The sequence below is a fragment of the Macaca thibetana genome, chromosome 18, assembly GCF_024542745.1.
Source record: "Macaca thibetana thibetana isolate TM-01 chromosome 18, ASM2454274v1, whole genome shotgun sequence".
Taxonomy (NCBI): Eukaryota; Metazoa; Chordata; class Mammalia; order Primates; family Cercopithecidae; genus Macaca; species Macaca thibetana.
In genome coordinates, this window is record NC_065595.1 from 5,453,144 (window position 1) to 5,479,631 (window position 26,488).

General features: G+C 51.1%; 2 protein-coding genes across 2 annotated transcripts in view; both read right to left on the bottom strand.

Moving 5' to 3' along the window:
- CNDP1 (carnosine dipeptidase 1) overlaps positions 1–18,439 on the bottom strand; it is a 78,455-nt gene extending 60,016 nt beyond the window's left edge. Inside the window, exon 1 of the mRNA XM_050768246.1 lies at positions 18,430–18,439. The gene's annotated coding sequence lies outside the window, so the exon portion shown is untranslated. The remainder of the gene's footprint in view (positions 1–18,429) is intronic.
- Positions 1,484–26,234, bottom strand: CNDP2 (carnosine dipeptidase 2). Its single transcript, XM_050768247.1, has 12 exons — positions 26,130–26,234; positions 22,464–22,560; positions 21,470–21,613; positions 17,363–17,525; positions 14,386–14,474; positions 12,326–12,526; positions 10,822–10,906; positions 9,612–9,772; positions 6,185–6,349; positions 3,963–4,104; positions 3,514–3,661; positions 1,484–2,611 (listed from the first exon to the last, which is right to left on the bottom strand). The coding sequence occupies exons 2-12, from the start codon at positions 22,521–22,523 to the stop codon at positions 2,542–2,544; spliced, it is 1,428 nt and encodes a 475-aa protein (XP_050624204.1). The 5' UTR covers positions 22,524–22,560; positions 26,130–26,234; the 3' UTR covers positions 1,484–2,541.
- Between the last annotated feature and the right edge of the window lie 254 nt (positions 26,235–26,488).

A 26,488-nucleotide genomic window follows, 5' to 3' on the forward strand; every position in this document is an offset into this window, starting at 1 on the left:
TTGTTGTAAAGAGCCCACTCCTACAATAACAGCATTCACCCAGTCAGGAGGACAGGACCCTCATGGCCTGACCAGTTCAAAGTCCTGCCTCTTAATATGTTACAATGGCTATTAAGTTTCAACACGAGTTTGGGAGGAACCAGACATTCAAACCGAAGCACCTCTCAGCGTGGGTTCCTGCCGATGCGGGCCCATATGCAGCTCGCATGCACGAGACACCAGCAGCTACTCTTAGGATTTCTGGGGGAAGACCATGCAGTTCTTCTTGCAGGATTAGAATCTGAAAGAAGGCATTTCTCACAGTTCTGATGGAGGAGTTGAGAGTTGGAGCCACAAGCCCAGATAGCACTGAGTGCTGGGTCCAGCCGTACCTGAAGCCGCTACCCTTGTCTTCTTTTTTTGTTTTTACTTTGAAATGACAGGAGACTTAGACAGAAGATGCAACAGTCATAGAGGGTCCCCAGACACACTTCGCCCAGCTGACCTCTTAAGCAGCCACAGCACAGGGATCAAAACTAAGAGATTAACATCCGCATAAAACCAACTACAGATTTTCCTCACGTTTCATCCGTCTGATGTTTTTTCACAATGAGTGTGATGTTCCCAGAACTGACACGTCCTCCTCAGGGCGTGGTGTCAGGAGTGCCTGGTGTGGATGTGTCATTACTGCTCAAGTTCATTTTGATCTGAGGGTGGCACCTGCCAGGTCTCTCCACTGTGAAGTTCCTGTTTTTTTTTTTTTTTTTTTTCCTTGGGAGGTGCTTTCAAGCTATGCAAATATCCCGTTCCTTAAACCGCCTACCAATTTGCGAGTGTGTCAGGGGTCTCACCTGCAGCAGCAGCTGCTCCAGCTTGGATCTCCCACTTCCCTCCTACATGAGCGGAGATTCTTCATCAAGGGGCACTGCTCCTTCTCACCCACTTTGTCGCTTTATTTATTTATATTAGTACGAACTCACAGATTATTTATTCCGTGGTAAAAATCCAACATTACTGCTATTTTCTCACTCCAGTTGCTCCCCTGGGCCCCTGCGAGCTCTTCCAGGCTGGCTCCTGTGTTCTTGGACGCAGCCCCGTGCCCTCAGGGCACATCCTTACGTTCTGATGTGAGAGGGTCCAGACTCATCTTGCATTTCCCCTCTCCAGCCCTGGAACCAACCACTTCAAGGAGCCTTTTCCTTTTATTGAGTTTATTCTGTTCTTTTATGTGAACTGGGCCAATCAACTCTTTGTTTAAGCCAGGTGGACTTCCTGTGGCCCCACAGCCGTAAGGAGCAGGGACAGGGACACTTCTTGGAACATGCAGGGGGCCATGAGTGAGCCTCCACTTGTGTGGACGAGGGAGGGAGTGCTCGCCTGGGAAGACCTGGGTTCTGTTTTCTGGGTCCTGCCTGCTGTCCCCTGCTCTGAGCTGACAACATCAACCAGACCCCACTCAATAAGCATGTTGTGCACGCCGCGAGCAACTCAGATGGAGCGATTCTTTTAGAGGTGTCATGTTTACTTTTTATTTAGGAGTACAAACTGAGACAAAATCATCCTTCCAGTTAGGTGAGGTTTTGAGGGATCATACTAAAGAGAAGACAGGGAAACGCCAGTAATGGTGAAGGTCTTGAGAAAAGGACAGGACCCGCAGATAGCGAGAGATCAGAGGAGGCCCTGACTTCTCTCCTCATTTCCTTTCCATATATCCCAAATGTGCAATGCATCACCTGAGACAGAAGGCAGAAAGCATCAAACTCTCTGTTTATCCCAATTCAATGACAACCAGAATTTTTTTTTTTTGAGATGGGGTCTTGTTCTGTCGCCCAGGCTGGAGTGCAGTGGGGCAGTCACGGCTCATTGCAGCCTCCAACTCTCAGTCTCAAGCAACCCTCCTACATCAGTGTCCTGAGTAGCTGGGACTACAGGCGTGCACCACCACACCTGGCTCATTTTTTAAAAAACTTCTTGTAGACGGGGTCTCGCTACATTGCCCAGACTTGAGTGCAGTGGTGCAATCATAGCTCACTGCAAGCTCAAACTCTTGGTCTCGAGCGATCCTCCTGCCTCGGCCTTCTGAGTGGCTGGGACTACAGGCATACACCATCATGTCTGGTTCATTTCTTAAACTTTTTGTAGAGACAGAGTCTTGTTTTGTTGCCTAGGCTGGTCTCAGACTCCTGGCCTCAAGTGATCCTCCTGCCTTGGCCTCCTAAAGTGCTGGGATTATAGGTGTGAACTGTGGTACCCAGTCAACAACCAGAACTTTCTGCAGACCTTGTGCTTTTGGACCTTGGGTATTTTCTGCAGGTCAAGCCATCCTGACCACTCCGAGAACTTACCCAGGGTGACTCAGCTGTCACTCTAGGTCACTCATAAGCCCATCGGGTAGCTCTACCCATGGACAGCTGGATACACTTGTGTCTGTTCTCTGAAGTTGTAGATGACCTGACAAGAGGGAAAGGAAAGAGGGAACCTCCACTTCCCTGGGCAAGTCGGAAAAGGGTGAGGTGAGGGCAGGATTCCTTCTCGTTGGAGGCGACACACAGGAGGCCGGGCCTAGTCCTTCAGCTGGGAGACCTCATAGAGGTACGCGGCCAGCATCTTGGTTCCCTCTATGTAGTTATGCCTGGTAAAGAGGAACACATGGTCGTGTCAGCTGGTGTTGTGAGCCGACACCCAGGCGCGAGGCGACTCCTCTCGAGCCCAGACACACTCTGCCTTCTTCCTGGGGAGCATCCCCCAGCCCAGCCTGGGGGCCCCGAGCACTGCCTGCCTTCAGAATCCAGCACCCCGGTTCTCAAGTGCAGCTTCAGTCTGACTGCCCAGCCCAGAGACCAATCCTGGTCCCCCAGTGCCTAGCTAGTGAATATCAAGCTTGGATCGTGGGCTCCTCCCATTATCCACCTGTTTCTAAAGACCAGGCCTCCCCTCTGGTCCTCTCAGCCAGGTCTCTGTCTCCCCCTCCCTCCTTCCTGCAGGGTCTCTGCCTCGGTCTTAGCCCCTGATCGTCTGCCTTGGTTACCACAGGAAGCATTCTTGCCTTCTGCCCTCCTCAGCTATGTTAGGGGCTAGAGGCCTCTCCCGGAACTGCCCAAGACCCCTGCCTGCTGGGCCCCTCCTGCTCCCAAGGCCAGCTCAGAGGCTGCACCTGCCCTGTTGTGGGAAGAATCCCCATCACGTCCGCCCAAGTCAAGGATGTGTCAGAGCAGCAACATGTGCAGTTAGCAATGATACTGCAGTTCCTCAAAAAGGAAACAGGAAAATGAACAGGAAAAAAAAGGAAATGGAGAGAGGGGTAGATGAAGTGCGCAGATCAACACTGCATGAACCTTGTTTTTAGCACCCGCTCCTGCAAGGCCTCGTCCTGCCTCCCATCTGAAGTTCCCGCTTCACACAAATACAGGAAGGCAGGTCACGGGCCATCACCCCCACCTGCTTCTCTTGGCAGCTGCACACGGTGGGAAGGGGAAGGGACAAGAGGGACGCTGTGCAGGAGACGCCAACCTGGGCCGCACCCTGGACTCTCACCTGTTTAGCTTTTCATTCTGGGAGTGGGCTCCGTCATCCGCCGACCCCATAGGCAGTAGCATGATGTTCTTGCCCGTGGCCTCCTGAAAGGTCAAGGTCACGGGAATACTGCCGCCTTCCCTGGTCAAGTCTGCCTCAACACCAAAAACTGGGGGAAATGGAATAAAATAAACGGTGAGCTTTGGGGCCCCAAGGTTGGGGATCTGCCTCAGATCACTATTCAGTCGCACTCAGTCAGACCCCGTGCGAGGCCCTGGGGACAGCAAACCCATGTTCGAGGTCTGCCAGGGGCCCAGGCTCCTCCCACACACCGACTGTCCTCATGCTGACTTAACTACATGCCCAACGATACAGCAGTGCCCCAACATAGCTACGCGCCCACGCGGTATAAGAGTCCTATCAGACATGCGAAGGGCCCTGCCCAGCATCATCCACAAGGAGTGTCCAACCTGTCTTCATGGCTCTTCTCCCAGCTACGTAATGAGGGTGACTGCAGTCGGTGACCCAGGGCTTCCCACCGTGGCCCATGTACACCTTGAACTCGTTGGGGCTGTGCAGTTCAGCAAACTTCTTAGTTAGGTAGCTTGTGACCTAAACCACAAATAGAAGACAGACATACAATGCTTTATAAGCTTGGCATTCGATCCAATGCTAGTGACCTACGGGTCTGCTATCACAGGTCTACAGCGAGCCTACAATTGGCCTCTGACAGGTCTGCAACGGGTCTATGCTGAGTCTACGATGAATCTCATTTTCTGTCACTTAATACTGAGCTATGTAACGAGAGTAAGGAAAGAGGGGACTTCTTTTTTTTTTTTTTGAGACAGAGTCTTGCTCTGTCGCCCAGGCTGGAGTGCAGTGGCACGGTGTGGGCTCACTGCAAGCTCCGCCTCCTGGGTTCACGCCATTCTCCTGCCTCAGCCTCCCGAGTAGCTGGGACTACAGGCGCCACCAGCTCGCCCGGCTAATTTTTTGTATTTTTAGTAGAGACAGGGTTTTACCATGGTCTCAATCTCCTGACCTCATGATCCGCCTGCCTCAGCCTCCCAAAGTGCTGGGATTACAAGCGTGAGCCACCGCGCCCGGCCAGAAACAGGGGAGTTCTTATCAAAAAATAAAACCCAGTTATTTCAAAGTAAAAGACAAAGTTTTAGTATCAAGCAATTCACTCTTTCCAAAGATCTTCCAAATGATGAAACTATTTAAATTACATATAAAAACAGTCTTCCCTGACCTGCTTTATATTCTGGACAGAATGTTCGTGTGCCCCCAGAATTCATATATTTAAGCCCTAAACTCCATTGTGACTACATTTGGGAACTTAACAGAAGTAACTAAGGTGTGAGACAAAGTCACAAATGTGAGAAACTGCGTGTGCGCCGATCCGCTTGCCGGCCTATTTCACAGGCTCCACCCTGCCACTACCTGCAGCTCTCGGGAAAGATGCTTTGAAGACAAAACGGGGGGAGCACGCACCGCCCTGCCTCTTGCCCGAGTCGCTGCATTCCTTAGGAGATAAATGACCCTGTCCTTACCTTTTCCCACACATGAGATAGTGCCTGACCGCATTACTGGTTGTGCCTCTGTCACCTATGACCACACGCGCTCTTACACTGAGGCTCAGTGTGGCTTGGCTGGAATGTAACATCTGAGCAGGTGCGATGTGATTCTGCACGCACTGAAGCTCCCCCACCTGCAGATGAGCTGCGGGCTGAGCCGCTGTCTCGGAGCAGCCTGGCCAGACCTCTTGAAGGCTGCTCCTGGGCCCCAGGCCGCAGTCCGCAGTCCTCAGTGAGAGGCCTGAATAAAACTAACTTGAATTATTAAAAGCCTGGCTTTTTTTCTTTAATAGGTTTTTTTTTTTCTTTTTCTAAACCTTATTTAGACAAAGGTTAAATGAGGCCAGAAGGGTGGGACGCAGCCTGAGTAAGAAGATACAGAGAGCCTGCCCTCCGCCATGTGAGGACAAGCGAGGAACCCTCGTCAGATGCCACAGCTGCCAGCACCTTGGTCCTGGACTCGCCCACCTCCGACACAGTGAGAAATCCGTTTCTGCCACGTAAGCCACCCGGTCTGTCTATGGTCTTTATTGTGGCAGCCTGAGCAGACCGAAAGCACTTCATAAAATAAATGACCACAGGCTACACTGCATCCAGACCCAGGATAGAGCCAGGCACTGGTCCGGGGACTCCTCCTAGTGACAAGACCTCAGTGTTGAGCACGAAGGGCGAGCCCCAGGCTCCCGTTCCCAGTGGAAAGACTCCGACTCCATTTCCCCATGAATCCCAGCTGAGCAGGGCAGTCAGAAGCTGGGCTGACCTCCGGCCACCAGAGTCCCCTCCACACAGTACCATGGTAAGGGGCGGCTCCGGGACTCTGACCAGAACACACCTGGCGCAACGTTGGTGTTTGTCCTGGAGCCTTGAGGTAAGGTCAAAGGCCAGATTTTAGTAACAAAGGCCAGATCAGTAACAAAGGTCACTTACATGTGATACATTATCTTACATTAGCTTCTGAATCACGACTGCCGTTATGATTACTGATTTTGCCAGAGCCAGGAAGTGGGGGCATGCGTGGCCTGGGTGTCTGCCTAGTAAGAACCTTTGTTACCCAAGTCTCTGCCCGGACACAGCAGCTCTTGGCCCCCGCCCTGTGTCCCAGCCCCACATGCCTGCTCGCTGACGACTTCAGGAGTCATGTTCGGCACGAGCCTGATGGAGAACTTGCCAACCACCTTCCTGGGAATCACGGTCTTGGCCCCCGACCCAGAGAAGGCGCCTTCGATGCCATGGAGGGAGAGAGACGGGAACCGCCATCGGTGCATGAGGATGTCTTTCTGCAGAAAAATCAGAGGCTCAGGGACACCTCAGGCACTCGGTGCCAGCCCTGTCTGCTCACTGAGGAGCTGGGAATGTTGTCTGGGAAATCAGCAGTGTGAGACAGGCCTTGGCCCAGGACCCGGACAACCACAGGCAGGAGGTCCAGGTGCAGGCACCCTGCCCCGGTGCACTCTGCAGCTGCAGCGAGTGACTCAGCACAAAGCAGGCCCCTGACAGGCTGCACACCCTCAGGTGAGGCATTTTACTGCTTCTCGCTGCAGTGTGGGTGGCTCAGGTCCACCCGGCAGAACTAGGAGAGCCACGCTGGCCACTGAGCACCTGTAGAACTGGGGGTGTCAAGATCCCACAGACATTGGAGCTCTTGATGAGCCAGAGGCACCAAGAGGAAGAGCGGATGCAGCCCAGGCTGTGTGCAGGCCTCTCCCAGGCCCACAGGACATAGGCGTGCAGCCCGTTCCTACTGACAGAGGACAGCCAGGCTGACCGGCAAATCTGGTGCAGGCCCGTGAATACCGATGATGCCATCTCCTCAGACCAGGACAGACTTCATCTCCTGTTTCCCAAGCGTGTCATCAACACCATGACCTTCCTGCCTGCCCCCGCCCCCCACATCCCTGCAGCAGAAGGTGGGTCAAGAGAGTAGGTGTGCCCCTAAAGGGGATTCCAGAAAGTTCCTCAGTGACTTAGCCACTGAATATGTAGATTTCTGTTTGTGAACCAAACAGCTCAATGTTATCTGGGAGGTACAGACGAGGCCCTAAAACACCATACACAGAAGCAAATACGAGCCTGAGGGACAGGGCAGGAGAAACAGACCCACCTTCTCCCAGGCCCGCTCCTCCCAGCACCCAACCCCTCGGTCCATGACATCACTGTCCAGTCACTGCCAGTGGGAACCTTCTCTTCCTATTCCAGAGGCTCCTCCCTGATGTCAGCCAAGGCTCCCACACCTGCAACAGCCTCACAGGTCTCTCAGCTCCACCGACTCAGCTCCAACACCCCAACCCATGATCCTTCCCAACGCGAGAACGGATGAACTCAAAGCCTGGCAGGGCTCACCGCCTCCTAGGACGACCCGGAGTTCCACGGCCATGCCCAGGCCATCAGGCCAGCATGTCGGTCTTGGTCCCAGGCCTCACCCCGCTGCCCGTCTGTCCCCAAGCAGCCAATACGTCCGTGCTCCGGCTCACCGGGCACGCCAGCCTTGCCCTGCACCTCTGCTGGCCGACAGGACCCTCTGATGAGCCTCAGCCGCTCCTAGCACCATGACGCTCCCCTCGTGCAGGCGCACAGCCTTTGGGACTGCCCAGTGTGGCCCTTAGCACGTCCTTCCAGAGCTCTTGCCCGTCTGTCTCTGGGAGACAAAACTCAAGAGCCCAGCCGGGCCTTATTTCCCTTGTGTCCCAGGGGCTGAGTTGCTTGATTCAACTGATGCTGGCTGAATCAATGGCACAGAACTTACATCTATACCACATAACCCACAGCCTGCAGAACTTACATCCATACCACATAAACCTATAGCCTGAAGAACTTCCATCTATACCACATAAACCTACAGCCTGCAGAACTTACATCTATACCACATAAACCTACAGCCTGCAGAACTTACATCTATACCGCATAAACCTACAGCCTGGAGAACTTCCATCTATACCACATAACCCACAGCCTGCAGAACTTCCATCTATACCGCATAACCCACAGCCTGCAGAACTTACATCTATACCACATAAACCTACAGCCTGCAGAACTTCCATCTATACCGCATAACCCACAGCCTGCAGAACTTACATCTATACCACATAAACCTACAGCCTGCAGAACTTCCATCTATACCGCATAACCCACAGCCTGCAGAACTTACATCTATACCACATAAACCTACAGCCTGCAGAACTTCCATCTATACCGCATAACCCACAGCCTGCAGAACTTACATCTATACCACATAAACCTACAGCCTGCAGAACTTCCATCTATACCACATAAACCTACAGCCTGCAGAACTTCCATCTATACCACATAAACCTACAGCCTGCAGAACTTCCATCTATACCACATAAACCTACAGCCTGGAGAACTTCCATCTATACCACATAAACCTATAGCCTGCAGAACTTACATCTATACCACATAACCCACAGCCTGCAGAACTTACATCTATACCGCATAACCCTACAGCCTGCAGAACTTACATCTATACCGCATAACCCTACAGCCTGCAGAACTTACATCTATACCGCATAACCCACAGCCTGGAGAACTTCCATCTATACCACATAACCCACAGCCTGCAGAACTTCCATCTATACCACATAACCCACAGCCTGGAGAACTTCCATCTATACCACATAACCCACAGCCTGCAGAACTTCCATCTATACCACATAACCCACAGCCTGGAGAACTTACATCTATACCACATAACCCACAGCCTGCAGAACTTCCATCTATACCACATAACCCACAGCCTGGAGAACTTACATCTATACCACATAACCCACAGCCTGCAGAACTTACATCTATACCACATAACCCACAGCCTGGAGAACTTACATCTATACCACATAACCCACAGCCTGGAGAACTTACATCTATACCACATAACCCACAGCCTGGAGAACTTACATCTATACCGCATAACCCTACAGCCTGCAGAACTTCCATCTATACCACATAACCCACAGCCTGCAGAACTTCCATCCGTACTACATAAACCCACAGCCTGAAGAACTTACTTCCATACTACATAAACCCATAGCCTGAAGAACTTCCATCTATACAGCACAAGCCCACAGCCTACAGAACTTACCTCCATACCGCATAAACCTACAGCCTAGAGAAAAGTCATGAGCTACTTTTCCCCTAACAGTGAGGTAAACATTCGGCAGTTTCCACCTAGCACTCGGCTCTGGTGTGGCTAACATGATCCCTGGGTCCAGTGGTAAGGAGGTTACTCTATAAACACAAACATGGCAGAGCCGCTGCCAGCAGGAGCCAGCCCATGTCCCCTCTGCATGCTTCTCCAGGTCTGATGGAATTAAAAGTGGATTTTGATACTAAAAAATTCCAACGACCAGCAACCTGGTCACAGCCTGCTTTCTGAGTGTCTCCACTGTTTAGTGACTCATGTGCACTGGACACTCCAGCTCCGTCCCTCGGAGACCCCCTGGAGCCAGGGAAGGTGACAGGGCCTGGGGGACACCTGTGTCACAGCGTGGCCCAGGCAGGTGGCAGGGTCGAGGCCTGAATCAGCACCTTGTTGTTGTGCAGGAGGATCTGCGCCCCCACGTCCTTGGCAAACTCCTCTATGTCAAAGTCGATGTCGTCGTACAGCTTGTGCTCCTCTTCCGTGACGGCGGCCACGGCCTCGTTAATGCCGGGGATCAGGATGTTCCCCCTCTTGTCCACCAAAGAGCCTGAGGGAAGCGGGAGAGGGTTACAGCACCCAGGGGAGGCCGCGCCAAGGCAAGCTGCTCTTTCCTGCACTGACCCCAGGGAGCCGGGCTCAGGAGAGATGCGGCTCAGGCCCCACAGCCACGCGGCTGAGGGAGGGGCCAAGAGTAGCCACAACGGTCCACAGAATGATGCTTGTGGACACGTCCCAGGCACGTGTCGCCTGTCAGGCACCGTCCGGGGCCTCAGGCTCAGCCAGTGATGGAATCAGCCGAAGAGCCAGTGATGTAATCAGCTGAACAGCCAATGAGGGAGCAGCCTAGGCATTCCCATGTCTCAGGTAAGGAGACTGAGGAACACGTGGGGAAAGGAAATGGTCCTTGGTCATGGACCACGACACAAATCAGCAGACTGGCTTCACACAGCCCCACTCTAACCACCACCGCACTGCCCCACGTGCCTTTCGAACACACACTCCACAAGAAACGTGCTGCTCCTGAGCTGAGGGTAAACTGTGGGTATCACAGAGTGGGTGTCACGCAGGCAGCTGGCATTGGCGGGGAGGAATGGAGAGCTTGTGGATGCTGCGGGAAGCGAGGGCTGTGCTTGGCCTCAGAGCAGGAGGACGCCAAGGACAGCATGACGAGACGCCTGCTCTCAAAGAGCTGATCAGGCGGGGGGACCTGGACGGGGCCAGTTATCACATAAGACGGGCCCAAACACACGCTCTACAAGAGACGTCAAATGACCACGTCCAAAGAAGGACAGCACCACCTGCTGCGAGGGGCTTGGCCAGACAGGACCTGGGGGTGACGGAGTTGGGTGCTGGAGGCAGGGTAAGGTTTCACCAGGTGGTGACAGGCACAGGAGGGCTTCAGGGGCAAAAATAAAACAAGGGGGCCTCTCAGAGGCACAAGTGAGTGGAAGGAGGGAGAGGCACAGTTGGAAACCGAGACAGAAGTTGGTTCATGTGGAATGCTGAAATGCACCCAATGCTGATGACAGACAGCCTGGAGGTCACGCGCGTCCACTTTCCCCTAAGCTGCAGACGGAACGCCCATCCCACACTTACCCATCAGCAAAATGAGATCAGTCATGGCCTCGTGCACCGAGCCCCCGTACACCCCGGAATGGAGGTCTTTGTTGCTGCACTCCACCTGCACGGAAACAAAGGCTACTGTATCTGGCTGCCTAGTGGCAGCTTATTTTTATCATGTGACAGTGAATTCAACAAAGAGCATTTACAAGGCCTGACAATTTTCCAAATCAAAATTTGCTCCCTCAGGGAGCAAAGCAAAGCATTTCCCCAATTAAAAACTTAGGCAGGAACAAAAAAAAATACCAGCTTATCTGTGGCATATGCCAACCACAGATGAGATGGTAACACTAGCCACAGGTACAAGCATTCCACAGGGCAATCTGCCTCCCTCTCAAAGCCTTCACTAGAAGTTTAACAAAGACCCTGCACCTCTGCCGAGAGGTGGCCCGACATGAATGAGACCCACCACGGGCCTGGAGCCTGACACCTGGGGTGGGACCTCGCCCTTGCACTGAGCAGCCGCATGCCCAGCGTAGGGCAGCTGCCTGCAAAGTGCCCGGCCTCCTGGCCTGCAAATGGAAGAGGCGCAGTGCCCCTCCCAGCACCGGGGGTGACAAGGGGCCACTTTTAGAACCAGAACAGTGCCTTGCTCAGAGTGAGGGCTCAGGGCAGCAACTGCAGTGATTTCTAGCACTGTTCAGGTTATAAACGACGTCTGCAAACAGGATCTAATTTAATCACCACAGTCATCCTGTGGGGTATTGGGAGATGACCACCAGCCAGTAAGTGGGAGAATCCAGCCAGGCCTGGCCCTTCCCATGCTCAGTGCTGCCTTGGTTTCTCTCTTTTTTTTTTTTGGACACGGAGTCTCACTCTGTAGCTCAGGCTGGAGTGCAACGGTGCAATCTCCACTCACTGCAACCTCCGCTTCCTGGGTTCAAGTGATTTTCCTCCCTCAGCCTCCCGAGTAGCTGGGATTACAGGCACCCGCCACCACACCCGGCTAACTTTTTGTATTTTTAGTAGAGACGGGGTTTCACCATGTTGGCCAGGCTGGTTTCGAACTCCTGACCTCAAGTGATCCGCCTGGCTCGGCCTCCCAAAGTGCTGGGATTACAGGCGTGAGCCACTGCACCTGGCCTCAGTTTCTCCTTAAGTCACAGGATAAGGAGCCTAAGTGCTAACATATCAATATTTCAACCTTCACAAGGAAGTGTTTCTAAAATGCTTTGTATGTGTTTGCATCTCCTGAAATGAACTAGCATTTAATCTCCTCTCAGCCGCTCCAAGGCGACATTACAAATCACACTGTCCTAGCTTGACGCTGCTGTGTGTTAACTTCTGATCACTGGAAATGTTGCTGTCCACCCTGCTGTATGACGGTGGTTTATGGAAGCTGGGAATTGGGGCACTACGTAAGCCCTGTGCTTCTCCTTCCTGCGCACCTGACTTCTGGGTCCTTGCCTACTTTGGGCTTGGAAGAACCAGGAGACTCAGGGGTTAGAAAAAAGTGAAGCCGTACAGCTTGGCACTGTACCTCGATGAAAAAGTAGCAAATGCCCCTGAGGCCATAGGTGATGCAGGGTTTCTTCTTTCCCAACCAGTAATTGTCAGAAATGCAGACATAGTCCACATCCTTAAAGAATGTGTCTTTCTGGGCGAAAATCAGCTCGTCTAGGCCCTCGGAGCCTGACTCCTCCATGCCTTCAAGGCAGAATCGGACGTTGACAGGAATCTCCTGTGAGAAGGGAACAGCACGAATGGATATTCAGCTTTGCGAACCTTCTTTCTAGACACCACACTCAGGATTACATATTTCACATCTCCCGCATTCTCCAGACTGACCACGTGGGCCTCTGTGCGCACCTGTCGTCATCCCCTCCCCAGGCACTGCCAGGCCACTGTGGCTCCGGGCCACTTGGACCTGTCCAGTCTCGCAAGTTGGGGCTCTCTGGAGCCACCCCACAGGACCGAGGGGAGCTTCCAGGAAAGCCCGTGCTGCTTCCTCTGCAATAAGGGCCACGACATGAAGAACTGCACACGAGTCCTGATTATACCAGCGGCGCCACCGACACGAGGAGGGGTGGGTCCTCCTGTGCGACCTTCGCTGCTCCCAGGCACAGAAGCGCTGCTCTCCCTGAGGAGGCCGATGGGAACGTGCACACCTTGCGTGTATCTGGATCATTGTGGCTTCACAGGTGCTCTCCCGACTCTGACCCCAAAACCCAAAGGTGAAAAATGAGGTTGTGCACGAAGCTGGTGATTTGCCAAAGGCCAGGCGGGCTAAAGAATGGCAGGTCCTAAATGAGGACTCAAAGCTACTGAGTCCTAGTTCAAGACCGCCCAGGCTGCCCCCAGACAGCCCTGTTCATGGATGCGCTTCCTCCCCTGCCTCCTCCTCCTCTTCTGCCCTCCACGTGAAATCTTCCACAGGACCTCTGCCCGTGCACAGCCACCTGTCACCCTTGGTTGCCCCAGTGCCCGAGGTGCCTGCACTGCAGCTGAGGCTGAGGGCTCCACGGGGCCAGAGGCTGGAGAGGATTCCTAGTTCCCGCCCAGCATGCGGGCTTGGCCGCGCCAGGCCAGGTGGTTCTGGGTGTCACTTCCCCACCATGGAAAGTAATCCCCTGGACCAGCAGGGCTGAGACCCTTTTCAGACCTAACATTCCATGCTTTGACAAAAATGCTTATCTTATTCTTATTTCCTCACGATACAAGAGAAAAGCAAGATGCAAAGATGTCTATACAGCATGATCACAACTGGGCAAAAAGCAACAGAAAATCTTGGTAAATTTCAAAATATTAATTGTCTTTGGATTCTAGGCAAGTATTTTTCTTTCTACTTGTCTGTTTTTTAACAAACTTTGAACAATGAGCCGGTATTTCACAGCTAGGAGAATGCTTTTTTTCTTTTCTGAGACAGAGTCTCGCTCTGTCACCCAGGCTGGAGGGCAGTGGCACGATCTTGGCTCACTGCAACCTCTGCCTCCCTGGTTCAAGCGATTTTCTTGCCTCAGCCTCCAGGGAGCTGGGATTACAGGTGCCCACCACCATGCCCGGCTAATTTTGTATTTTGAGTAGAGACGGGATGTCACCATGTTGGCCAGGCTGGTCTTGAACTCCTGACCTCAAGTGATCCACCCACCTCGGCCTCCCAAAGTAATTCCTCCCAAAAGAATTACAGGTGTGAGCCACCGCACCCAGACAGAGAATACATTTTAAAAATCAGAATTCAGTTTTAGGAGGACGTAAACCACACAGAGAGAGTGAGCGGCCTGTGTGATATCACAAAGCCTGCACCACATTCCGGCAAGGGACCACACGCACAGACTGACGTCAGGGACTGAAAAGTCACATTTCATGCGGTGGCAAAAACCATGCTGAGTTGCCAATATTGTGACCTTAAAGCAGCTGTAAAACAATTAAACTTTGAATGTTTCCGAAAGCTGGAAACATCATTTGTGCTGATAAGGGCTGGGGGAGCTTGTCTTCTCTTTTCCTGTGAGCTTTACAAGCCGTTGTGTGAACAGAGAACCTGTCTTTGTATGGCTCAGACGGAACCCAGGACTCAGGCAGAAGTCAGCGTGGGGGGCATACCTGGTCTGTTTTCTGATACGCTTCCAGGGCGTTTATCCAGCCGGCCACCGGGCCCTTATCATCAGTTGAACCTCTCCCGTACAGCTTGCCTAGAACAGCAATCCACAAAATCATGAAGTGATGATTACAATGACCCCAGAAGCAGCGTGTCTCAGGTGCACATCTGATAACCCCTTAGCCAAGCAAGGCCTCCCCTTCCGAGATCAGGAGCCCCCAGTCTCCACCCAACACTGTTGTTAAATTTGTCAGATAATTCGCCATCATCAAAGAGATAAGCCATGTGGATGCTCCCAAGTCCCCCCTTCCCTCTCCCACCATGTTCACGGCTGTGAGCTGGGGGCACGGCTTCCCGCTGGGTCAGGGTGGAGACCTCCAATCTGACTCCAGGAAGTCGCAGCCAGCTGCTTAGTTCATTAAAACCTAGTTACCAGAAGCAGCGGGGAGCAATGGGGACAGGAGGCCCAGTCACTTAGTGGGGAGCAATGGGGACAGGAGGCCCAGTCACTTAGCGGGGAGCAATGGGGACAGGAAGCCCAGTCACTGAGGAACCTCAAGGCACCGTTGTCAAAGAAGAACCATAATCTCACCCCCACCCAATTGTGACACCTAATTTGATTAAAAAACAGGGAACTAACATGTTTATCAGTTAATGTCTGCTTCTTTCTTCCTGTAGTTATCACTGTGAAAACTACAGACAAGACGCTGCTTCTAATCAGCATCATCAGTCACAGTGGCCCCTCACCACACCTGCTTCTGGGGAAGCTGACAACGTGAGCGAGAACTTGAAGACGAGGCCCCACCCCTCCTCCATCCTCTGCCATGCCATCCCAGCCTCATGGAACCAGACAGAGGAGGGAGCCGTCCTCAAGGCGCGGCCTTCTCATGGGCCTGGGTCTGCCCAACTGGTCTCCTGACCTCCCGGGGCTCAGCCTGCTTCCCAGGTCCCGCTGTCTCAGCATGACCCAGCCCACGGCAGTATGAGGCTGAAAGTCATCACCACCTGGGGAATTTCCTTTGACCAATGAAACCCAACTTTTCACAAAAACTGAAAGTCAAATATAAGCTTTTCTAAAAAATATCCTCTTCCCTACGACAAACACTGAACAACTGCAGTGGCTGGCACGGTGCTGGCTCAGAGCTGCAGACAAATGTGACCTGCCCACCCTCCAAGGCTCCCCGACAAGGAGAGGGCGGCCGGGCGGCTGACAGTGAAGCTTTACCACAGTACAGGTGCTCTTCTAGGTTCCTTGACAGTCGGGAGCCTACTGAGGCTGGGACAGGGAGGGCTAAGAGGATGGTCAAAGCCAGGCCTCACAGTGGACGAGGCAGTGGTGGCGGGGCTGACGCCCGCGCAGGTGCCCAGGTGGTTTTGAGCAGCACACGCTCCTTGGGGCTGCAAGTGGTCCCGTGTGGCTGGGCACAGGTGGGAGAAGGGGCCGGCAGAAGGCAGGCGAGGGGAGGGACCCTCTGTGCCATCCTGAGTCCCCCAGGAGGAGTCAAGAAGAGAAGTGGCATGTTGATGTCACTCTGGGAGCAGCCCAGAAAGGGAGTGGCACCGTGAAGGCCCAGAAGTGGAGAGCGGGACCCAGCCAAGGAGCGGGGGAGGGAGACAGGGAGCTTTCAATGTGGGAAGGGCAGTGGTCCCGAAGGACAGCCTGGTAGGGATGGGGACCCAGTTCCCGGTGCAGGTGGCAGAGAGAAGGTGCCATTCACGGAGACTGTAAGACAGCAGACAAGGAGCAAAGGACTTCTGTTCAGAGACAGCGAGTTCCAGGAGTGACGGCACAGTCAAGCAGCCATGCGGGTCTGGCACTTGAGGGCATGGCCAAGCAGACGTGTGGGTCTGATGCTCGAGGGGCAGCCAAGTGCACAGAGAGGGTTAATCCTACAATCCACCGCAAGTTAGTAATTCCACCATGACAAGGACAATGACATAGAATGTTGCTTTAAGTAAAGTCATTTTCAATTTTGCACAGTAATGAACACAACTGACACTGGGCCAGGAAAGGTTTGAACACAGATGCAATGAAGGGCTTAGAAGAGAAGAGCCTGGAATTTAGCCCAGAGGGGCCTAGCACCAGGGCGGGAGGATTCCTCGTCTGGTCAAAGACTCCCATGCAGGCACATGTGGAAATTCAGAAATGAAAGCAGAAGGCCTTTACGCCAGAAGGAGCAGGGAGAAAAGAGGCCGGTCTGCGGGGTCCCTCACAGCACGGGCTCAAAAGGCCTGCAGGTGCCCGGCACACGGAAGCACTCGGTGAATAACAGGGACATCGCCACCCCTACCGAGGCAGCCGGGGTGAAGGAGGCCACTAACATATACTGCAGAAGCAGCTGTCGGTAAGGGCAGGGGAGGGGGACGAGGGGACAGGCTTTTCAGGACGGCTCTGCCTTGATTCCAAATGTGCATTCTGAGAAAAAGTGTCAGCAGTCGAGGAAGCCCGGCGGACCCCAGCCATGGGGTGCTCATTTGCACACGACAAGGTAGGCTTTCTGAAAGTTCAGCGACAGAGGCACATGTGAGAAACCTCCATTTCTAGCTTATGTTAAAAACAGTCTGTGACTGGCATGGTGGCTCACGCCTGTAAATCCTAGTGCTCTGGGAGGCTGAGGTGGGGGGATCACTTGAGGTCAGGAGTTTGAGACCAGCCTGGCCCGCATGGTGAAACCCCGTCTCTACTAAAAATAAAAAAATTAGCCGGGTGTGGTGGTGGGCACCCGTAATCCCAGTGACTGGGGAGGCTGAGGCAGGAGAATCGCTTGAACCCCGGGGAGGCGGAGCTTGCAGTGAATTGAGATCTCGCCATTGCACTCCAGCCTGAGCTACAGAGTGAGACTCTGTCTCAAAAAAAAGATTTAAAAAAAGTAATAAAATAAATAAAATAAAATACAAACAGTCTGTACTGGAAACAGAAAAACGGACTAGCAGTGACTTTCCAAAAGTCAGTGCTTTTCCTCTGGGCACGCGTGGGCTCACCGTCTCGCTCCACCAGGGTGAAGGGCTCGCTGTCCCAGCCGTCCTCCAGGGCTGCAGGCTGCACGTCCAGGTGCCCGTAAATGCACACCGTCTTCTTCTGTGGGTCGGAGCCCAGTTTGCCGAGCAGAATAGGAGGGAGCGGGATCTCCGAGCCATCAGGGAGCTGAGCATGGAGAGGAAAGGAACCAAGGACAGCCTTTGTTTAAGAAACGCAGTACTTAAGGTGGAGATTATTAAAAGACTTTGAGCTTCCTTATCTGTCCTTATCAACCAACCTCTATTGTAGAGTTTAAGAGCACGCTGTTCAATGCAGTCACTAATTCAGATTTACTTCCTGCCTTTCTTATACTGCAGAGCACAGGCACAGAATCGTGTTTGCCAACGGCAGGCAGTTCGGTAAATTTTTTTTTTTTTTTTTTTTTTTTGAGACAGAATCTTGCTCTGTCACCCAGGTTGGAGTGCAGTGGCGTGATCCCAGCTCACCGCAACCTCTGCCTCTCAGGCTCAAGCGATTCTTAGGGTCTCAGCTGCCCAAGTAGCTGGGATTACTGGTGCCGGCCACCAGGCCTGGATAATTTTTTGTATTTTAGTAGAGACAGGGTTTCACTATGTTGCCCCCATGGTGGTCTCGAATTCCTGAGCTCAGCCAAACCAACCACCTCGGCTGCCCAAAGTGCTAGAATTACAAGCATGAGCCACCGCACCCGGCTGGATTTGGTAAATTCTTAAAGGCTGATGTTTCTTTGACTTTTATATAACAAAACACGCAGGCTGAGTTCGGGATGCAACTTAGTTTATTATTTTCTGAAATGATGGTTAAAATCAACTATAATCTAAAATCAGAAGAGATATTTTTGAAATTCTGTGCATAGATTATAATTATGCATGGAAAAGGCCATAAACCAACATATAAAGAAAAAAAAGAACAAAAAACTATATCTAAATTCACGTTTAGCCATTCTAAAACATTAGTGGTAGCTGGTACGCCTTCTGAGCTTTGTCCCAAAGGCACTACCAGTGTTCCACAATCCCATAGGAATGGAGGACGGGACAGGCATCCCAGCCCGCCCCCGCATCTAAATGGAGGCAAAGCAATCTTAGGTCTTTTCCAATTTTCACATCAGGTCAATGTGACCTTTAGACCTACTCAGACTGAGCAAAACTCCTGTGGCCGCGCAGCTCCTCTACCAGTGCCTATATTCCAGCAGGAAAACACCCCACGCGCATCACAGAGGGCCACAAGCAAGTGGCAGGGGATGGTTTTAGCTGTAGGAGGAAGAGACTGTTCATACTAAAACATGACATCCATATGTATCAGTCTAGTTACTAGAAAATACTGTTCATGAAAATAGGTATTAACAGACATAACACACAAACTAAAGTGATACTGAAGTTAAACTAACAGTTTGCAATTAAGAGGTAAAATGAGCCGTCACGGAAATGACAACTGGATCAGGACAGTGCTGGTGATGGGCTGAGAAAAGTGTCCCCTCCAAACTGCAGGGCACCCCCTCTAAGTGTGCAAGCTCTTTAGGGAACTGGGCAGGTGGCTGGGATTCTTGTGGGATCCAGGATTTGTGTTCCCAGTAATTTAAGTAACTCCTGTAACCTGATGGCTGCCAGTGTGCAGCATGTAGCCTGAAGCCCGTCATTTGTCCCAGCGGCACTGTGGCTGCTTGTGTGGCGTGTGGCCTGACGCCCCTCATTTGTCCCAGCAGCACTGTGGCTGCGAAATTTGTCCCAGCGGCACTGTGGCTGCGTGTGCAGTGTATGGTCTGATGCCCATCATTTGTCCCAGTGGCACTGTGGCTGTGTCTGTGCTTCAGTTCTCACCAGGACAGCCTGTAGCCACCAGGGACAAAGAATTGTTGCTGAAATCTCCCTGCTCTGATCCCAGGGGACCCATGGCCTTGGCAGTCCCAGCTGGCCCTCAGCTTGCCTGAGCAGAAAAATGATTTTCAAAAGACCACAGATTTTCTCTAAATAAATTCCTGCTCAGTAGGGCTCCTCTGAAATACTTCAGCATTTTCTGAGAAACTGCTTGGGCCCATAGGTAACATTGTTCTGAAATGCCAAACATCACCTTTCCTTCATCAGCCTGAAAATATTCCGACTTCTGCACTGACACAGGAGAACACCCACCTCCACCTTCACCCCTGCATCAAGTCATCATCACTCTGAAAAACAGAACATCACTGCCACCGGACATGCGGGAAGAGAAGAGAAGATGTGTGGTCACCCCACAGCCACAAGCAGCTCTGCAGAAGATTTCCACCAGTGATGAAATCTTTCAATTCCTTGATAAAACTCAGTGTTATGTAATTCAAAATAGTATAACAGTAATTTAGCTTTTTATGAAAGGCCCTTTCTTAAGAATTGTACAGCAATGTCAGTGATCAATGAAGTAAATATAACTATTGTAATGAAACAACTCCTAAAAATGATTTACCTCACCTAGATTTTTCAGTATATTAGGAAAAAAGAAAGGAAAGGGAGCAAGGTGAGTCTGACCCTCAAGAGAAACAACATGAAGAAACTTGGTTTATTCTCCCAAAGACGGGGGGAAATTGGTGGGAAGCTATAATATACCTTCAGTCAATTCTTAAATTTGTTTTCAGAAGAAAACCTCATATGAACAGCCCTGCCTGGGGAATCGGGAGGCCTGGGCATGCACCTGCTCTGCATGAGCCTCCTGTGGGCTCCCATGGACACAGCTGCCTGGCCTCCACTCTCTCCCTCTGATGAAACAAACACGCTGAACTGAACGGCCACACCCAAGCTTCTAGGGCTGAGATTTCAGCTTGACACCCAATCATCAGGCCAAAGAACCCAGATAAGCCTAAGCTTGTAATTAGATCAAAGAATATAAAAGAATATTACCAACTTTGAAAATATATGGCATGAAACATGCAATTAACATAAGGCTGAAATCATTTGAAATAAACTAGTGAAATAATATACAGTAAGAGGCCAGGCATGGTGGCGTGACAATTTGGGATGCCAAGGCAGGTAAATCACTTGAGACTAGAAGTTTGAGACCAGCCTGGAAACCCCCGTCCCAATAAAAAAAATATATATATATATATACACACACACACATATATATACACACACACACACACACACATATACATACACACACCTAGTAAGTCCTCACTCAACTTCATGGATAGGATTTTAGAAACTGTGACTTTAAGTGAACAAAACTACCTTATTCAAGCACCCGTTGTTGTATGCTGTCTTGCTTAAAGCTGCAGTTTCTAAGAACCTGTGGATGACGTGAGTACTTACCGTACCACAAAGTGAGACTGTTCATTTAGGAAGAAAACAAACCATTCTCACCTGTCAGAATCCTGCAATGAAAAGCAACCGACCCCCACACAAAATATCTCTTATGAAAAAGTGGCTCACGCCTGGCATCCCAGCATTTTGGGAGGCCGAGGCAGGCGGATCACCTGAGGTCAGGAGTTTGAGACCAGCCTGGCCAAAGTGGCAAAACCCTGTCTCTATTAAAAAAAATATAAAAATTAGCTGGGTGTGGTGGCGCACGCCTGTAATCCCAGCTACTCAGGAGGCTGAAGCAGGAGAATCGCTTGAACCTGGGAGGCGGAGGTTGCAGTGAGCCGAGATCACACCACTGCACTCCAGCCTGGGTGACAAAGGGAGACTCTGTCTCAAAAAAAAAAAAAAAAAGACTCAGGGACGCAGCACTGTGTGTGTGGGGGAGCTGGGAGTTGGTGGGAGGAGTCTTTATAATTTTTAAACGGACAGGAATAAAGTGTAACTTCCTAGTTTGAAAGCTACGGATCGCTGGGACGGGAATCTCAGCCATTCTCTAAGAAGGACTGTTACATTAACTTAGTCTTGAGTAACTGTCAGCAGTTCTCCTTCCTGGAGAAAAGTGCTGAGTGCCACAAAACCTTTGCCCCAGTACAACTGAAGCAGTTGCGTACAGGACTTACCATCCAAATCGGGCCCTTCCTTTTTTGTTTTAAAGATGCCTGGAGTATTTGAAGCTAAAGACCTTTTAAGAACTAGTGGAGTCTTGTCAACCCCTCAGGCAGAATCTGTTTGTGGTCTTGCAATGCAAAGAATGCTGCCTCCTACCTTTTGTTTTCCGATATCCACCAGTTCCACAGAGCCGCCCAACTGCTTAACATCTGCGGCAGCAACCTCCATCATCCTCCTGATTTCGCCTCTCTTCTCGGGCCACGCGGACACACTCTGGATAGCTACCCATTTTGCGAGTTTCTGTTCGTGGACAACAAGCAACAAAGGATTCTGAAAAGGTGTCCTTGAGGGAGAAAAGGTTTCCATAATGTTGCCATGTTCTAGGCACACGTGGTTGCCTGACCCTCTGTGGCTGCTGCATTTGAATAGGCTGACTGGAAATAGGGCAGACCCATCACATGTGCTTTGGGTTTAAGATTTTAAAAACTGTTTGTTCTAACCCTGTACCAAGAACTAGAGTACAAAAGAAAAATGTCAGATGGTTTATTTTTAACGATTAAGGAGGAAGTAAATGTAAAATGTACCAGGTTCCACAAATAAGTTTCTATCTGAATCTAACTAAATTACAACTGAAAGATACAGAAAATACCCAATGTTGCCACAGTCCAAATTAGCTTATTTATCATCTTGACAATGGCCAAATTTTCTAAAGTATAATTTTCAGAATGAGAATTCTAAAGATTTCATCTGTAATGTGTCTACGAAGAATACGTTTACAGCATAATGCTCTAAGTTAACATCAAGAAACAGATTTATATATAACATTATTGAATTACTTAGAATATACTTAATGCAATCTATTTAATCTGTAATTATCACAAGAAATTGTTGATGGAGATGAAACAAAAATTTCAATTAGATTTGCTATTCTTAGAAACATATATTAACACTTTATCAAAAACCAAAAGTGTAACCTATACTGTAGGAAGAAGCTAATGGAACAGATCTCTAGGCAGATCTTCTAACCCTGGATTTAAATGGCATAATTCATATTAGCTCTTGACAGTTTCTCTGGGCCCCATGGGATTAAATCAGATTTTAATGAATAGGGATTTTAGTGAATATCAGATTTTAATGAATATTCCCTTACCTTAATGTAGCGATCCTGATTTTCATCAATGTACTTAAACAGGGTCGTGAGGGCCGCCATCTTTCAACCAAAGCCCAGACCGCAGATCTTGAAGGTTCTTGAAAGGAAGAGCAACTGGTCAGTCCTGTCTCTAGTAGGCACTGACCGGCAACCTACCCAGGAAGCACTTGTTCAGAATTGTAAAGTGTTGCCCCACCCTCCCAGCCAGCACTGCAACACCCTCAGCCAGAAACGCTCCAGGAAGTGACTGCGGCTTCAGAGACAAAAGCTCTGGGAACCAGTGAGAGGCTGGGGCTAATCTTCCCTCCTTTACTTGGAAGGAAAGTTACACAAAATTCCATGTCAGATGACGGGTAACAGAGGGAGGGCCTGAGTTGAAGAAAATACGGTGAAAACTAAAAGTAGGCACTTTTCGTTTTACCGGTACTTTAATAAAAATTTTTACACTCTTAAAGCCCAAAAGTAAGTTCCACTTTCTGTTATCCCAGAGGATATAGTCACTTCAGGGATCTCAGCAAGAATGTCACATCCTGTGTCCACCGCCACAAACCCACAACACAGACGACAGAGCCCAAGGAAAACCAAATTCAGTTTAAGAAAGTTGATGATCTTAGTCCAGAAACAGCCAAAGGGTAACAGCTAAACCTCCACAAGCACCTGACCAACAGGCCACACAGGCTCCAGGACACATGCTCTCACCCCCCTTCCACGTGTGACGCCCAGCAACTTCCGCCCCACTTACAGATACACGTGAAAACACGTCATCGGACTCTTTTTAGAAGTTGGAATGAATGGAAAAACGATTCTGGTATTGGGACTTTTATAATTGGCTTTCTGCAGCAGAAAGCACCCGGCTGTACTGAGCAAATTCAAGACTGCGGGGCCATGAAGTGCCTTGGAATCACAGCTGCGGAGTGACAGGACCCTACTACAGCCCCGTGTCTACGTGCCAGACAAATGCCTGTGTATTGACGTGCTTCAGGTAAAGAGCATTGTTCTCTTGGTATAGGATTTCAAAGTGATTTCTCGGCAGAGAGGTCACTTTATCCACCGTGACACCAAGCGTGGCAACTGTTCACAAGTGGCTGTTGCTGTGCAGGGTGAAATCGTAGGGCACTGCAAGTTGCAAATGTGATTTCTAGATGGGTGGGAGATCCACCCGCTGCCTTCTCAAGTGCTCTCTTCCTCCTCTTCAAACAACAGCCACAGAGCACGGAAGAGCTACATACCTCCCAGCCAGCTGGGATCTCTGCGCTGAGGCACTCATTTGGAGGAGCCTCAAGTAAGACGGAGCCCATGAGCACGCTGGAGAGGCGTTTATCAGTGTTAATACACCAAATTGTCGTCCACCTGTTGCCAAAAATGTACGCAGGGAAGCTACCTGTTCACATTAAAAGAAATCCTATTTAGCAGGGCAATATGCTACATGTGGTGATTTTCATGAGTTCCTGGTTATTAAATGCCACAAATCCCAAGCTCAGTGTGGTACATTCTCATTAATATTATGCTCTTGTAGTCAAATTAACCAATGGCATTATAGCTAAAGTCACTGAAAAATATACTCATGTGCCACATAACATTTCCATCAACAACGGTGGTGGTCCCAAAAGGTTATAATGGAGATTAAAAATTCATTTTCTGTCTAGATATGTTTAGATACACAAATACCTACCACTGTGTTACAACTGCTTACAGCATCCAGTAAAGGAACAGGTATGGGTTTGCAGCCTAGGAACAATAGGCTACACCACATAGCCTAGGTATGTAGAAGGCTGTACCGTCCAAGTTTGTGTGAGTGCAGCTCAGGATGTGCACACAACAACGAATCGCCTAACGATGCACTTTCTCGGAATGTATCCCCATCCTTAAGCAACACATGACTGTAATTATCTAAGTTACAACTTTCACTAAAAGCGAGGAAACAAAGATCAAATTGTTTCACCATCAGAGATGGGCTAAAAAGCAACTCCTGCTAATCACTCATCCAGTCAAACCAGGTTAGGCCAGGTTCCAGTGTTTCCTCCCACTCACACTTCTGGGTTACCCGTTTCACCTCCCCCCATTACAAAGCCATTAAATGGAACCATTTTTATATGCTCTGGAGAACATCACTAATTAAGGTAAAAGCAGTATGCTGGATCGAGCAAAAGCAAGCATTATCCTTTTAAATGACACCTCACTCCCCTCTAAAAATCTAAAGTTCATAAGGAGTAACTTTATTTATTGAGACAGGGTGTCATTCTGTTACCCAGGCTGGAGTGCATTGGTGCAATCTTGGCTCACTGCAATCTCCGTCTCCCAGGCTCAAATGATCCTCCTGCCTCAGCTTCCCAAGTAGCTGGGACTACAGGCGCGCACCATCACACACAGCTAATTTTTGTATTTTTTGTAGAGACGGGGTTTCCTCATGTTACTCAGGCTGGTCTCGAACTCCTGGGCTCAAGCGATCTGTCCGCCTCGGTCTCGCAAAGTGCCGAGGTTACAGACATGAGCCACCGTGCCTGGCAAGGGAGTAACATGATTTGAATGTTGAGACTGGTGGAGGGAAGGAGAAATTGCTGTGGCACCTGGAACCATCAGCAATACACACAAATGAGTCTTCTAGTTCTGAGAATCTCAGTCCCTGTTCCTTGATAATTGAAGGCATATATAACACAAATAACTGAATCACACCTTCATGTCTGTATAAGAATCAATAAAAAAATCTCCAGTCTGCCCAAGCTAGAACTTGATCCCTAAACACAATGTGAATTCTCTTTCTCCACTCCTGCCTGCAAACATTAGGAACAAGGAAGGCATCGGTAGCAGGCCCCGGGTTCTCCGCCTCTTTATGCAGTCCACACTTGGATGATCTATGGAATCTGACCTTGGCAGGCGGTGGGGAGGGGTAGTTTTGTGGCCCTGTCTGTGAGGACGAAGGTCTCAAGGACATTGGTCCAGGCGGACCAAATATTGTCTCTATTTCACAGATGAGGAAACTGAAGCCAACTGAATGAGACACCTGCCCCAGATCATCAAGCTGGCATGGAATTTTGTCTCCCCTCAGATGCTTCCTCCTATAGCCTTAAAAGCAGCCTAAATGCTGGTGGGAGCTAGGGACCCTGTCCAGGGCCCTTTGAACCTGGGGTGCGTCTGTCCCGCCACACCCCCACCCCAGGTCTCCGGGAAAGGGATCCCTTGGAGAAAGGCTGGAGTTCTCAGCAGGCCCCTGGGGAGGGGAGTGGACTGACCAGCGCTCGGCTCCCCGCAACCCCGTCTGCAACCAGGGTCGTTCCACTCGACTCCACCAGGGAGGGCCACGCAGGCTCAGGCCAAGTGCGCCGCCCAGCTTGTCCCTGCGGACCGGGGACGCGCTCGGCGCTGCTGGGACATGAGTGGCCCGGGTGAGCGGGGCTCCGGGCCTCCGGAGGTGCGAGAGGCCCCGGGGCCATGGCTGTCACGGGCCTCCGCCCCCGACCGCGCGCTAGGGAACAGCCCGGACACCATTGTTTCCGCGTGGCTGCGGCCGGGCGCCCCACGCTTCCCCACGAATGAGGCTTGACTCTCGCCGCTGCCCGGGGTCCTCCCCGCCCACCCCGTTCCCCGCTCAGGGCGCCCACCCGGGAAGGAACGTCCATCAGGAAGATCAACCCGGGAAGGGAGGCCCACTAGGCAAGGCCCTCTTACCAGCAGAAAGCGCGGCGCCGGTTCCGCACCACGTGCCCCGGCCACGACCCCCGGCGCGGGCCCGCCCCGCTGTCGCCCAGGCCACCAACCCCGCCTTGTCCGGAGGGCAGACATCGCCACGCCCCTCCACGCCCCCGCCCCGCCCCTCCACGCCCCCTCCACGCCCACCAATCCGGCCAGAGGCAGAGGGGTGGTGTCACCCACTCCCCGCCCCATTTCCGTCCTGCTCCCGGTGCGGAAGGCTGAGGTCACCTCTCCCAGCTCCATTTCCGCCTCGCCAACCAATCCTGGCCTGGTCTACAGGGCTTACGTCACTCCGCCCCTCCCCGACGGTGGACGGGGATGTGGGCGTGGCGAGG